Genomic DNA, 12,630 nt, shown 5'->3' on the forward strand with positions numbered 1-12,630 from the left:
CCTCCCCACCTCCCCCGCTGAAGGGTCGAGATGGCGGACTAGAGGGAGGGTGAATAGTCTTTTCTAAAATTAATCGCGTTGGCTAACCGAAACAAGTGTGGAATTATAACTATCGGTCTAGCCAAGACTACACCCCTCTATCTATGTTCTCTAGCACCTTCCAAAGATACTAATCAAGCAACAAAGGTGCCGGGCTAGCTAGAGCTCACCTAACCAATTCTAGGAGCAAGGTTACACAAACCTATGCCACTAGTACTTTAAGCAACAAGGGAGCTCCTACACATGCTAGTAAGCAAAAGCACAAAGCTAACTAAGCTCACTAGCAATGCTCAATAACAAGGCAACCAATGCCTAATTAGAGAGCGCAAAAACTTAGCTACACAAACTAAGCAATGTGACTAACAAGGTTACTAAAACCAAATTAGCCACGCAAGGGAGCTACTTCTATGCTACACAAGCAAGAAGGTAATTAGCAAGCTACACAAGCTATCTTATTACAAGAGCAACTACACAAGCTTAATATGTATAAAAGTAATTGCAAGCTTGTGTAACGGGGATGCAAACCAACGGGAAGAATAAGGTTGACACGATGATTTTTCTCCCGAGGTTCACGTGTTTGCCAACACGCTAGTCCCCGTTGTGTCGACCGCTCACTTGGTGGTTTGGCGGCTAATTAGCATCACCCGCTAAGCCCGCACGTCGGGCACCGCATGAACCTACCCCTTGAGTGAGGGTAGCTCAATGACACGCTTTACTAAAGTTGCTCTTCGCGACTCCCGCGGGGCGAGCACAAGTACCCCTCACAAGCACTTCTCCGGAACGCCGCACAAGCTTCTTGCGCGCTTCGACGGAGACCACCACCAAGCCGTCTAGGAGGTGGCAACCTCCAAGAGTAACAAGCACCACCGGCTTGCAACTCGATCACTTAGTGCCACTCGATGCAACCTCATGATGCAATCGCACTAGAATCGCTCACTCACACAATCGGATGATCGCTATCAAGTATGTGTGAGATGGAGGGCTCCTAAGCACTCTCAAGCATGGACACAAAGTCCCCCAAGGTGCTCCACACTAGCCATGGCCGAAGGCCACTTCTATTTATAGCCCCAAGGGCTAAACTAGCCGTTACCCCTTCACTGGGCAAAAATCGGGCCGACCGGACGCTCCGGTCGTGTTGACCGGACGCTGGACCTCAGCGTCCGGTCGCCCACAGACGGCCACGTGTCCCGATCCCAATGATCACTTGACCTGACCGGACGCAGCAGCTTCAACTGACCGGACGCTGAACCCCCAGCGTCCGGTCGTTTCCAGTAAGGTACTGACCTCGACTGGACGCGTCTGGTCACACTTGATCGGACGCAGCCCAGCGTCCGGTCACACTCCAGCTTCTGCGTCACCGTATGTCAGCCTGACTGGATGCACCCTGCCAGCGTCCGGTGCTTTCAGATCCAGCGTCCGGTCAGTTGACCGACGCCAGCATCTTCGCGATCATCTTGTTTTCACTTCTAACTTCTTCACCCTTGCTCCAATGTGCCAACCACAAGAACTTGCATCCGGCGTAATAGAAAATAGGCATTCCATTTTCCCGAAAGCGCCGAATCCCGCCGAGCTTGCTCGGCGGGAGGGAGAGAGGGACCCAAACCCATCTCACCCCTGCAAACACCACCTCCTTTGTAAATGTGCCAACATCACCAAGTGTACACCACCATGTGTATGTGTGTTAGCTTTTCACAATCATTTCCCAAAGGATGTTAGCCACTCAACTTGCCACACCACTCGATCCTAGCGACGATGCAAAGTTAGATCACTCGAGTGGCACTAGATGACCGATATGCAAACAAGTTTGCCCCTCTTGATAGTACGGCCATCTATCCTAAACCCGGTCATAAACTTCTCTACACACCTATGACCGGTGAAATGAAATGCCTTAGGTTATACCTTTGCCTTGCGCATTCCATTCCATCTCCTTCAATGTCGATGCAACACATGCACCAACACGATCAACAATGATATGATCCACTTCATATCATCACATGATCATATTGGTTCATCGATCTTGACTTCACTTGCTCTTCACCGTTGCCATCGTCCATCGGCGCCAAGTCTTGCTCAAGCTTCACCGCCACGCGGTCCATCACTCCAAAGCCTTTGACTTGCCCTTCACGCTTGCAACCGATCCATCAAGCCAAGTCTTGTCTTGATCTTCTCCACCTTGATCACATGACTCAATGTCATGTCTCATGTGCAATAAGCTCCTTCATCATCACATGTGTGAGCTTTGCAACATCTCTAAGCCATTTTCACCTCCATGGCATATGTTGCTCATACACATGTACCTGTGGACTAATTACCTGTGTATCTCACATAAACACAATTAGTCCACCTAAGTTGTCACTCAATTACCAAAACCAAACAAGGACCTTTCACCCGCCCTCCTCCTTGCCTCCACTGTGGCGCCGCGGAGCCTCGGCCGAGGCAGCGCACGGGTGCTGGCTGGTGGCCGGCGGCAGATCCGGCCTCCTCCTCACCACCCCCGTCCTCCTCACCTTCCCCGCACAGATCTGGCCTCCTCCTCACCTCCCCCGCCCTCCTCCTTGCCTCCACTACGGCGGCACAGAGCCCCGACCGAGGCAGCGCACGAGTGCTGGCTGGTGGCCGATGGCAGAACCGACCACGACGGGCCTAGATCTGGTCCCCACAACCACGCAGCGAACGGAGGCTCGGAGAGGGGCCCGTCCGGAGCAACGGGATGCAGCCGAGGCCCAAAGCGAAGCGCTCGGAGAGAGGCAGCCGCACCAGCATAGGCTCCTGGCGGCTACCGGTGGCCACTGGTGCGGTGCGAGCGCGGCGCACCCACGCGGGTAGGACCCGGCGTTGGGCACGGGTGTAGGGCGAGCACCCACTCCCCCAGCGCGTCGTCGCAGCAGCGCGGATGGATGTCGCTCTGGTGAATCCCCATCATTGGCCGGATCCGTCTGCTGGGTGGCCGGATCTGTCGCCTGGTTGGCCGGATCCGTCGCCTTCTGGGTCCCTCTGTCCGCCTCGGTCGTGGACAGCAACACGTGGGGGAGCGCTAGGGTTACCGCTTCCACGCCATCTCCGGTACCCACCGCCGCTGCTCTCCCTGTTTGTCCTCTTTCGCTTATCTTTTCCGCTCGTCCACTCCTGATACTTGCTGGTGAGGCTCTATTCCTCTCCCTCCTCTCGTCCTCTTCCCACCTCTGTCCCTTTCCTCTTCGGTTTTGGGGGATTCGAGTTCAATCCTGTTAGATTTTGGTTTTGAATACATCTAGATGATTGATTTATTTTTCATGGAGGCTATTCTAATCCACCGGCTTGATGATTAGCATTGTTTGCACAAAGAACGGAGATCTTAATGCACTTCCCGTCGAACCCTGCTTGACCGCTGTGGTGGATCATGTGATCCGTGGTACACAAGCTGGCTTGAGCTCAGCTCGTTGGTAGACATATATACCCCCTATGTTCTAAAATATTTGAGTAGTTCTCTCTATGATAGGGAAACTAAAACCGCACACACATTTATTTATTTATTTATCTATGTGTGTGTCATCTATGTGAGAGGGAAACTAAAACTGCACACACTTATGTGGCTGAGCAGGCTCTGGAAAATGCGTCTGTACATGCAGAGGTTACGAAGGCTACCCCAAATTGGAAGAATGCCCTGCCAACATTCACAACTTATTTATCGAGTTCTTTAGCACTATTTTTTAGAAGGTCAATTCTTTATCACTAAAGGAAAAGTTGTTCCTGTTATAAAGCACTGCATTGCAACTTGGGCTGCTTGTGATGTGGTTAGCGTCATGTTAATTATTTCGCTTTAGCTTAACTGATATTTGAGTTACAAACATGCAGACATTTTGTCCTTTCTACATAAATTACTTTTGTCATGTATCTACTATCTATGTATCTAAAAAGCCAAAACGTCTTATAATTTGCAATAGAAAGAGTAGCTTACAAGATGGATACGCTGATTTCTAAATTATTTTTACATATCTCTCTCTATTGAAATCAGCATGCCTGATCACTTAGAACAAGACATGGCTATTATCCTATCGATGATTTGCTATTTATGCTATGTACAGTTCTTGCCTCTCTCTACTAATTTTTGCCTTCCCATTTATCGGTTCGTTCGCTTCACATTAGCTTATGATATCATGCTCCAACACCTCCACTTGCTCTAACAGTTGCTTCGCATCATACTACAGAAAACCTAACCAGTGGGTCCATTCATGAGACCATCGACTCTGCTGGTCTTTCGGTAAGTCATCTAGCCTTTTTATTTATACATGTCTATATTAGGACATGTACAATTGATTAGGCAACAATAAATACTCATGTGTTTCCGGTGTCTTTGTCAAGTTGGTTCAGATCTAGCTTGCCAGAATTCTTCTTCGGTTCCTATCAGCATTATAAAGGTTGTCTGTAGGCCTTAATTCCCTCTGTGCTATATTTTTAGCTTTTTCCCCAGTATTGTGTAATAACAAATTGTTTATTTTGTGGCAGTCATGGATTGGCCATTTTGATCTGGACCCAAATCGTGTATTTGATATTGTGAGTCTTCGTTTGCTATGCTACTGTTATTAAATGTCGGAGAGTGTGGTGTTGAATTTGTGTAATTCTGTTATTCTTGTCTGCCACGTGTTGGAATGCTTTGAACTCTATCAAGATAGTAACATATTTCATCATCTCATACCTCTTTTTTTAAAGGTATTTGTTCTATTAGAACCAATATCCAATAATAGCAGTCTCATAATTTATGCAGATTTTTAGTTTTTTTTACCACATCTTACATGGTTCTCCATGTCGAGCAGATATACCATCAATTGCTGCGGTGTGTCTTGTTCTCTCTTGTGTTACTTGCATCAAGCGAAGATTGGTTTTCACATTACTTTTCATATACCTATGTGCAGTCTCATAGTTTAAATGAACAACAAGCACAATAATTTGCACCGTGTATTGTCATAGAATATTTGTTATAATCTGGTATAATAAATGTGTATTGTCATTGAGTTTCAGTACAATCGCAGAAGATAAGTCATGACGGAGTTATGCATGAAAAATATATGTTCTGGTTGAATTTGAATTGTAAATTTAAAATTTTTTTGGCGGAAAAATATACTGTAGGGGGCGGTTGGTACTGTAGCCGCCCCTACAAATCGATTTGTAGATGCAGCTGGTGTTCCTAGACCGCCCCTACAAATCGATTTGTAGAGGCGGTTGATGTTACCAACCATCTCTATAAATCGATTTGTAAGGACGGTCTGAGAACCGCCCCTACAAATACATAATTTGTAGAGACGGTATAGTAGGAACGGCTGACTGAACCGCCTCTACAAATGATCTCCAGCCTCCCCACCAAATGTTTATTGTAGTAGTGCTCGTCGCCGGCCCCTCCTTTCTGTACCATGCGGCCATGCCATTTCGCTGCACTACTGCATTTGGAATCTTCTCCTCCTTCACCTCTAGATCTTTTTACATTTCTATCAAATTTCTTTTGAATATTAAATCAATTCCCTTCTTTTTTTATATATTTTCTATGTTAACATCCACGCACACTGTGCATGCGTGGTTTCCATTTTCCCCTTCTTTCTTTTCAAGTCCTAATCACCTAAGCTTCTGTTGCTCCATGGTACCAATATGGCACTTTCATCTTCTTTTGTCTCTAGTATAGGTACTGTAGGAGGTAGCACAAGCAACTTAAGAAAAACATTGCAATAGTTTTTGACAACGCTTCTCTAAGACATTTCACGTTTCAGTTTCATCATATATGTACCAGAAGTTCAGATATATATAGATCCATGTTTGAGTCTGACTACGTCAAACTGGCCTATGTATGCCTAAGAACTAAGGAAAAGAAAACTATCTATAAGAGCCTATGGTAATTTTTTTCATGCATGCATTTGTACACAGACTTTTAACTTCATATTCTAGGAAGTACCTGACAGAATAATCTACCTCTTTATTATTCATCCTATACTGCAATTCCAGCTCCAAATCCCACGGCAACGCACAGGGAATTCATCTAGTTCTTATATAAATTCCGCCAGGAAGAATTCCTGAGGGTCATTCCCCGGGAAACGAACAGGGTCTTAAGCAACATCGATCGATATAATCGACACGGATATGATTCCTTTTTTTAAATCAATTCTTCTAAATAAATGTACCCCATTATGATTGATATTTTTTATTTAAAAGGGAATAATTCCAGCCTCTGCAACATACAAAGAGAACTCTTACAAGGTTTTCAGCACAATTGCGGATTATCAAATTAAAGGAAAGAGCACACTTTAAAGAAAGCAAAGTCTACTGTTGCTTTTACATCTATTCTTGGCGAAGATATCCAGAGTGATAACCCCTGAAGCTTAATTGATATGCCTTTATTCAATTTTTTTCCATCTATTCTCAATACACAAACAAAAGAGAACATAAATAATGATAAATGGCACTAATATGAAATTGGAGGGGGGAAAATAAATTCCCATGGTGGTTAAAATCGACTTTTCCCACTTAGTTGATTAGGTAGAGCTCATACCTTTTTCTGCAAAAAAAAAGTCACATATTTATGTATACAGATATTCTGATCATCACTTAGACGTGGACGAATGATTCCGGGCAGAACCAACTACAAAACTACTCCCTCTGATACAAATGCATATGGATTGTTTTAGGTTTTGTCCTAAGTCAAATTTTTTAGATTTGACCATCAATAGCTAGCAATGTAAAAAACAGACCATCCATCTTCTAGTCCAAGCCGGTGGGTGGGGTAGCAAGGGGGACAAAGAGAAGGGTGAGTACATCGAAATGTACTCCACAAGTGTAGGAAAGTATGATATGAGGCCAACACAAGGAAAGGCTTACATGGTTTGACTCAGCACTTAAGCGACAAATCCTATTTCACCTTAAAACCTTAAGCACTTATTTAACTAAATGTGATCACCTCCAACACCTTAGAACAGAACCGAACCAACACTTGGATTCCATCCAAGCTCCCAACCATTCCCTTATCAAGGGAACCACCCAACCATCCGAACAAGAGCCATCTAATCAAGAAGAAGTCCAGGCCACTCTTGACCATGAGCACGGCTGATATATTAGTTTTACACTCTGTAGAGGCTGCACACTTTCACCACGAGTCGTGTTTTCCATCACGCTTCACACTACCAAGGTGCTTAGCGGGGTCACACTACAAGGCCTTTACAAAGCTTCTCCAAGCCTGTTTTACACCTTCTCTAAGGTTCCACCGCTAACTGTGGGTACCAACACCACTGTAGAAGTCCCATCTTGAGCCACAAAAACTGACCTGATGTAGCATAACTTGGAGGAACTAATTAATTAGCCAGATCCAGCCCACCTAGACCTCATTGTTGCGAGCATTTCATAATATTAAGTTTGATGCCACTAGATTCATCATAAATAGTAATTACATAATATATAAATACCTCTATTCGAAATATGAAATTTTCATAGAAATTGCTCATTGAAGTTTAGCCTTGCTGACTAAGTCAAAGCCCTAATATGTAGGAGTACCATTTTCACAGAAGAAAAACTACACACTCGGTTCAAAAAGAGAGCATTATTTCTAACTTCCTCTTAGGTCAAACTGTCTTAAGTGTGGCTAAGCTTATATATAGAGAAGAGTACTAATTTAACTATTTGTGATACTAATTAAGAATTACTAGCAAAAATGTCCGTGCGTTGCACCGGAAGAAAAAACTACAAATATTAATAGAAAACAAGGTGTCGGTGTTTCGGACCGGGGGGTCCTCAACCGACTAGTGAATTTGTTCTGCGTGCTCCCGATTCTGGATGGTGATGCAAAGAGACACAAGGTTTATACTGGTTCAGGCAATCGGCGCCCTACATCCAGTCTGAGGGATAGAACTTGTATTCCTTGCACCGAAGTGCTCGTAGTAGGGGGTTACAAGCTAAGGGAGAGAGGGAACTTGTCCCAGGTCTCGGCAGGGTGTCGTGGGGCCGTCTGAGACGTTGCTCTCAAGCGGCTGGAAGGTGTGTGTGTGTGTGTGTGATCGGGCCTCTCCCCCCTAAGTGGCCCAAGTCCTCTCCTTTTATAGTTGAAGGGGGGACAAGGGCAGTACATGTATTACTATGCGGCGTCGTGCCGATAGGGACGGCATGTTCGAGCCTTGTGGCCTATTCCTGTAGCGGCGTGGTCATCGGAGTGGCCCATCCTTGGAGTACTGGGGCGGCGTGGCCGTCCCATCAGATCCTGTGCGTCGTGGGAGCCCCAGGAATGCCTCGGAGTGGACGTGGCGGCGACCATAAGCCGCTGGAGACGGGCTATGCACGAGGCCAAAACTTGGTTGGGGCCGAGGCTGGTACTGCGGTGGGAGGTCTCGGCAGGCGCGGACCCCAATATTGCCGAGGCCCTGATGTACAGTGCCGAGGCCTTGGCGTACAGCGTCGAGGCCTTGGTGTACAGCGCCGAGGCCTTGAGCGGGCGGCTGATCGTGGACACAGTGGTAGGACACAGTGGCCAGTAACCCCCGCCATATCCTGCCCCAGGCGCTGACGGCGGCTGATCGTGGTCACAGTGTTTGGACACAATAGCCGATAATCCCCGCCGTGCCCTGTCCTGGCCGGTATGGTGCTGATGCGACTTCGGGTCGCGTCGGTCTTTCTGTGACGTTGAGCCGCTGTCCGGCTAAGATCACGGGAGTGGTTGGAAGCATTAATGGGACGTGACTGGCTGTCAGGAGGGTCGGACGAGGCAGGGGGCGAGGGACCGCGGACGAGCCGGCCTCGAGCGACACAGAGAATGCTCCTTGCCGAGGCCTCGCGCGATACGGAGAATGCGGCCTCGCGCGATACGGAGAACGTGGCCTCGCACGAGACGGAGATTAGGCTCCTTGCCGAGGCCTCGCGCGGGAAGCCTCGCGCGATACGGAGAACGCGCCTCCTGCCGAGGCCTTCTATGGAGAGCCTCGGGCGAGGCGGAGACGGCGTTCCCTGCCGAGGCCTTCCCTGGGAGCCTCGCCAGGATGCCGGGACCTCCTTCTCGGGGCTCGAGGCGAGGAGGGGGAGGACCCAGTGGGCCTGGTCACAATAGGGAGGGGCCCACGACTTACCTTTTTGCTTTTATTATTATTTTTTAGATGGGACTTGGGCAACCCATTTGATGTTTTGCTTGGGGTACCCCATTCTAAGGTACCCGACAGTAGCCTCGAGCCTCGGGGGGAGTGTATGTACTCCCCCTGAGGGTTTGCCGAGGCTTGGTTTCCACCCGCTTCGTAGGAATTGGGGTTTGTTTGTTAAGGTTCCGGTGGGTGCGCGCGAGCGCACCTGCCGGGTGTAGCCCCCGAGCCCCTGGGGGAGTGGAGTTACTCCTCTAGGGGCTTTCTTCATTTCCTTGTCTGAACGAGTAGTTCTTATTGCATTTGCCAAGCCCCCAGGCACAAGTTCGGGTTGCGGGGGTCTCGGCGAGGCTGCAGGGAAAAAGGCCTCTAGCCTCCGCGCGGAGCGAGAGGTTCGTCGGGGGTCCCCTGACTTTGGGTATGATCCTCACGCTTCCTTTCGTTCGGAAGGAGGGGTGGAATGTGCCATGCTACCCTCGATGGGCACGAGCGTGGACACTTCCGGTGAGCTGTTAGCGGGTAGTCCGAGTGGAGGCCCGAGCCCCGTTCGCTGGGGGACGGCTAGTGGTCCAGGGACGCACTCCAAGAGTACCAGGGGGTTTCTCTAGTGGGTGCCGAGGCCGTTCACGGGCCTCGGTGGCTCGATGCCTCCCTACGGTGGGATCCCATTCGGATACTTCCCCGCCGGTCTCGGACACGACTTAGGACGCCCTGAGCGACCGTTCGCTCGGGTCTGGGCCATTCGTAGGCTCGCCCCAATGTCGTCCCTGACTCTGTTGCCCTGGGGTGGCTGTCGAAACCTTTTGGAGGCCCAGCCTTCGAACCCCTGGACCGTAACGGGCTCGGCGCCCTTTTATCGTGTTTGTAGCGAAACCTCTAGCGCGGTTTTGGACTGTTTGTCTTTGTCTTGGGTGTTCTGGCCCTTTCATCTGGTCTTCACGTGTCCTTTTTGTTCGGACGGAGGGTTAGTTTGCCGAGCCCATTCTGGTCTTGGCAAGGTTGCAGGAAGAGCCCCTAGCCTCTACGTGAGAGGGCCATCGGGAGTTCTCCTGACTTTTTATACGCCCCTCGCGCGTGAGGGTTTGTTTGCCGAGGCCCCTTTGGGCGCGAGCCCGGGTCGTGAGGTCTCGGCATATTTGCAGGAGGAGCCCCCTAGCCTCTGCATAGGGCGAGAAGGCCGTCGAGGGTTCCCCTGACTTTTTATGCGACCCTCGCGCTTCCTTTTCGCTCGGAAGGAGGGGTGGAACGTGCCTCGCTACCCTCGATGGGCACGAGCGGTGGCACTTCCGGTGAGCTGTTATCGGGTAGTCCGAGTGGAGGTCCGAACCCCGTTCGTTAGGGGACGGCTAGCGGTCCAGAGACACACTCCAAGAGTACCAGAGGATTTCTCTAGTGGGTGCCGAGGCCGTTCGTTGGGCCTCAGTGGCTCGGTGCCTCCCTACGGTGGGATCCCATTCGGATACTTTCCTGCTGGTCTCGGGCACAACTTTGGGCGTCCCAGGCATTTCGGTCGCTTGGGTCTCGGCCCCGTATAGGCTCGCCCACAGTCGCCCCTAACTCTGTTATCCTGGGGCAGCTGTCGAAACCCTTTGGGGTCCAGCCTTCGAACCCCTGGATCGTAACGGGCTTAGAGCCCGATTCCTTCCTATGAAAGGAACAGGCCGCGGGAAATATCCTCCCTATTGGCTCAGCCGCGGGTGGCGCGCCTTTTGAGGCGGTTTCACGGGGAGGTGAAACGATGCCTGCTGCCATAGTGGGCGAGCGTGACGTGATGGATGGGACGTAACTGTTCATGCATTTAATGCGGGAGACGTGGGCGCGTGGGCCGCCGAAATCGGCTCGTGGTTAACCACGCTGGACGGGGAAAACCTCCCTGATTTCATCGCCCATTCATTTCACCTCCTCCCTGCATAAATACCCGAAGAGTCTCGCCCCTCCTTATCTTACCTTGCCTGCCTCCTCCGTCGAGCCGTCGCCAGAGCAGCGGGTGCCGGGAAGAAGAGGAGAGAAGAGCGAGTCTAGGGAGAACGCGAGAAAAAGGCGAGAGCGTGGAGAGAGAGAGAAAAACTCACCACCGCGCCCGATTCCTCTATCGCATTCATGGCCGGCAACATCATCATTGTCGAGGCGGACCCCTGGGATCCATCGGACGTCACTGAGGAGATGCTCCAGTCGCTTGTCGACGGTGGACTCCTCCGCCCGGTGACAGGCCCTAGTAGGCCAGAGTGGATTGCTCCGTACGGTGAGCTGGAGCCGAGGCCCCGCGACGGCTACGTCGTGAGCTTCGTCTCCTTCCACGAGCGCGGCCTCGGCATTCCGGCGGACCGGTTCATGCGGGCTCTCCCGCATTACTACGGAGTGGAGCTCCACAATTTTAATCCCAACTCCATCGCTCAGGCGGCTAACTTTGTTGCCGTCTACAAGGGGTATTTGGGGATCGCTCCCCATTGGGATTTGTGGCTCCACCTATTCCGGGCGGGGCATAACACTAAGCCGACGGGCACGTCGGGCAAGAGGAAGGCATCGAGGGCCGGAGGCTGCACTCTCCAAGTGCGTTAGGACCGCCTGCACCTCTACATCTCAGCCCAACTCGCGTCCTCCAACCGCCGGTGGTACACGAGTTGGTTCTACCTCCGCAACGACAACGGGGGATTTCCCCCTTATACTGGGCAGATTGTGGGGGAGTTGCCCGGAGAAATGGAAATGGGGCGTCCCGAAGGTCGACCAGCCCAAGCTGGAGCCGCTCCTGGAGGGGCTAGCGAGGCTGCAGAACCATGGCCTCACCGTCGTTGTGGTCGTGGCCGCCTTCCACCGCCGGAGGGTGCTGCCGCTGATGGCTCGACGGCGGCGGCTGTTCGAGATGAAGCCGGGTGAGCCCCGTCGAAGGCACCCAGATGTCTTCCTCCGCCCTCTCCGACGAGGAAATTCACCGTCGGGTGGGGGAGACGGTAGATGTGAAGTTGAGGGGCGGCAACCTGACCCCCTTCACGATGCGACCATCGCGAGGGTTTCTTTCGCTGGTAAGTCGAGTGCCGCTGCAGCCTCTGAGCCTCCTCAGTCTCCCTTTATCCCTTGTTTCCTTATGCGCATTTGTGGTTTGTTCAGGGGATGAGGGACATGCGCTCCTCCCCGCCGCCCGTTCCCGAGGACGCGGGGCAGCGGGCGATTAACCGTGCTCACGCCGACGCGCAGAAGAAGCGGAAGGATGCTAAGGCGGCGAAGCGCACGAAGCACATCCTTGCGCGCGAGGCATTGGATAAGCGCCGCCGTCAGCAACGGAAGGAAGGTCTCCCGTTGGAGGAGTCCCCATCGACGTCGTTGTCAACGGAGGCCTCAGATGGGAATGACAAGGGCGAGGTGGGGCGAGGCCCCCTAGACCACCTTTCGGACGTCGGGGAGGTGGCGCCCAGGGCGTCGGTAAGCAGCCCGGCACCCCCGGGAAGGGGAGGGGAAGCGGACCCGGGGCGGCGGTGGGCCCCCTCTAGGGCCGAGGCGACACGCCCGAGGGCGGGCGGGC

General features: G+C 51.3%; 1 protein-coding gene across 1 annotated transcript in view; it reads left to right on the forward strand.

Annotated features, from left to right (window-relative positions):
- LOC136537125 (probable polyamine transporter At3g13620) overlaps positions 1 to 12,630 on the forward strand; it is a 216,707-nt gene that overhangs the window by 34,205 nt on the left and 169,872 nt on the right. Inside the window, exon 3 of the mRNA XM_066529197.1 lies at positions 5,693 to 5,704. Within this exon, the coding sequence (XP_066385294.1) occupies positions 5,693 to 5,704 (12 nt within the window). The remainder of the gene's footprint in view (positions 1 to 5,692; positions 5,705 to 12,630) is intronic.

The sequence above is a fragment of the Miscanthus floridulus genome, chromosome 2, assembly GCF_019320115.1.
Source record: "Miscanthus floridulus cultivar M001 chromosome 2, ASM1932011v1, whole genome shotgun sequence".
NCBI classification, from domain to species: domain Eukaryota; kingdom Viridiplantae; phylum Streptophyta; class Magnoliopsida; order Poales; family Poaceae; genus Miscanthus; species Miscanthus floridulus.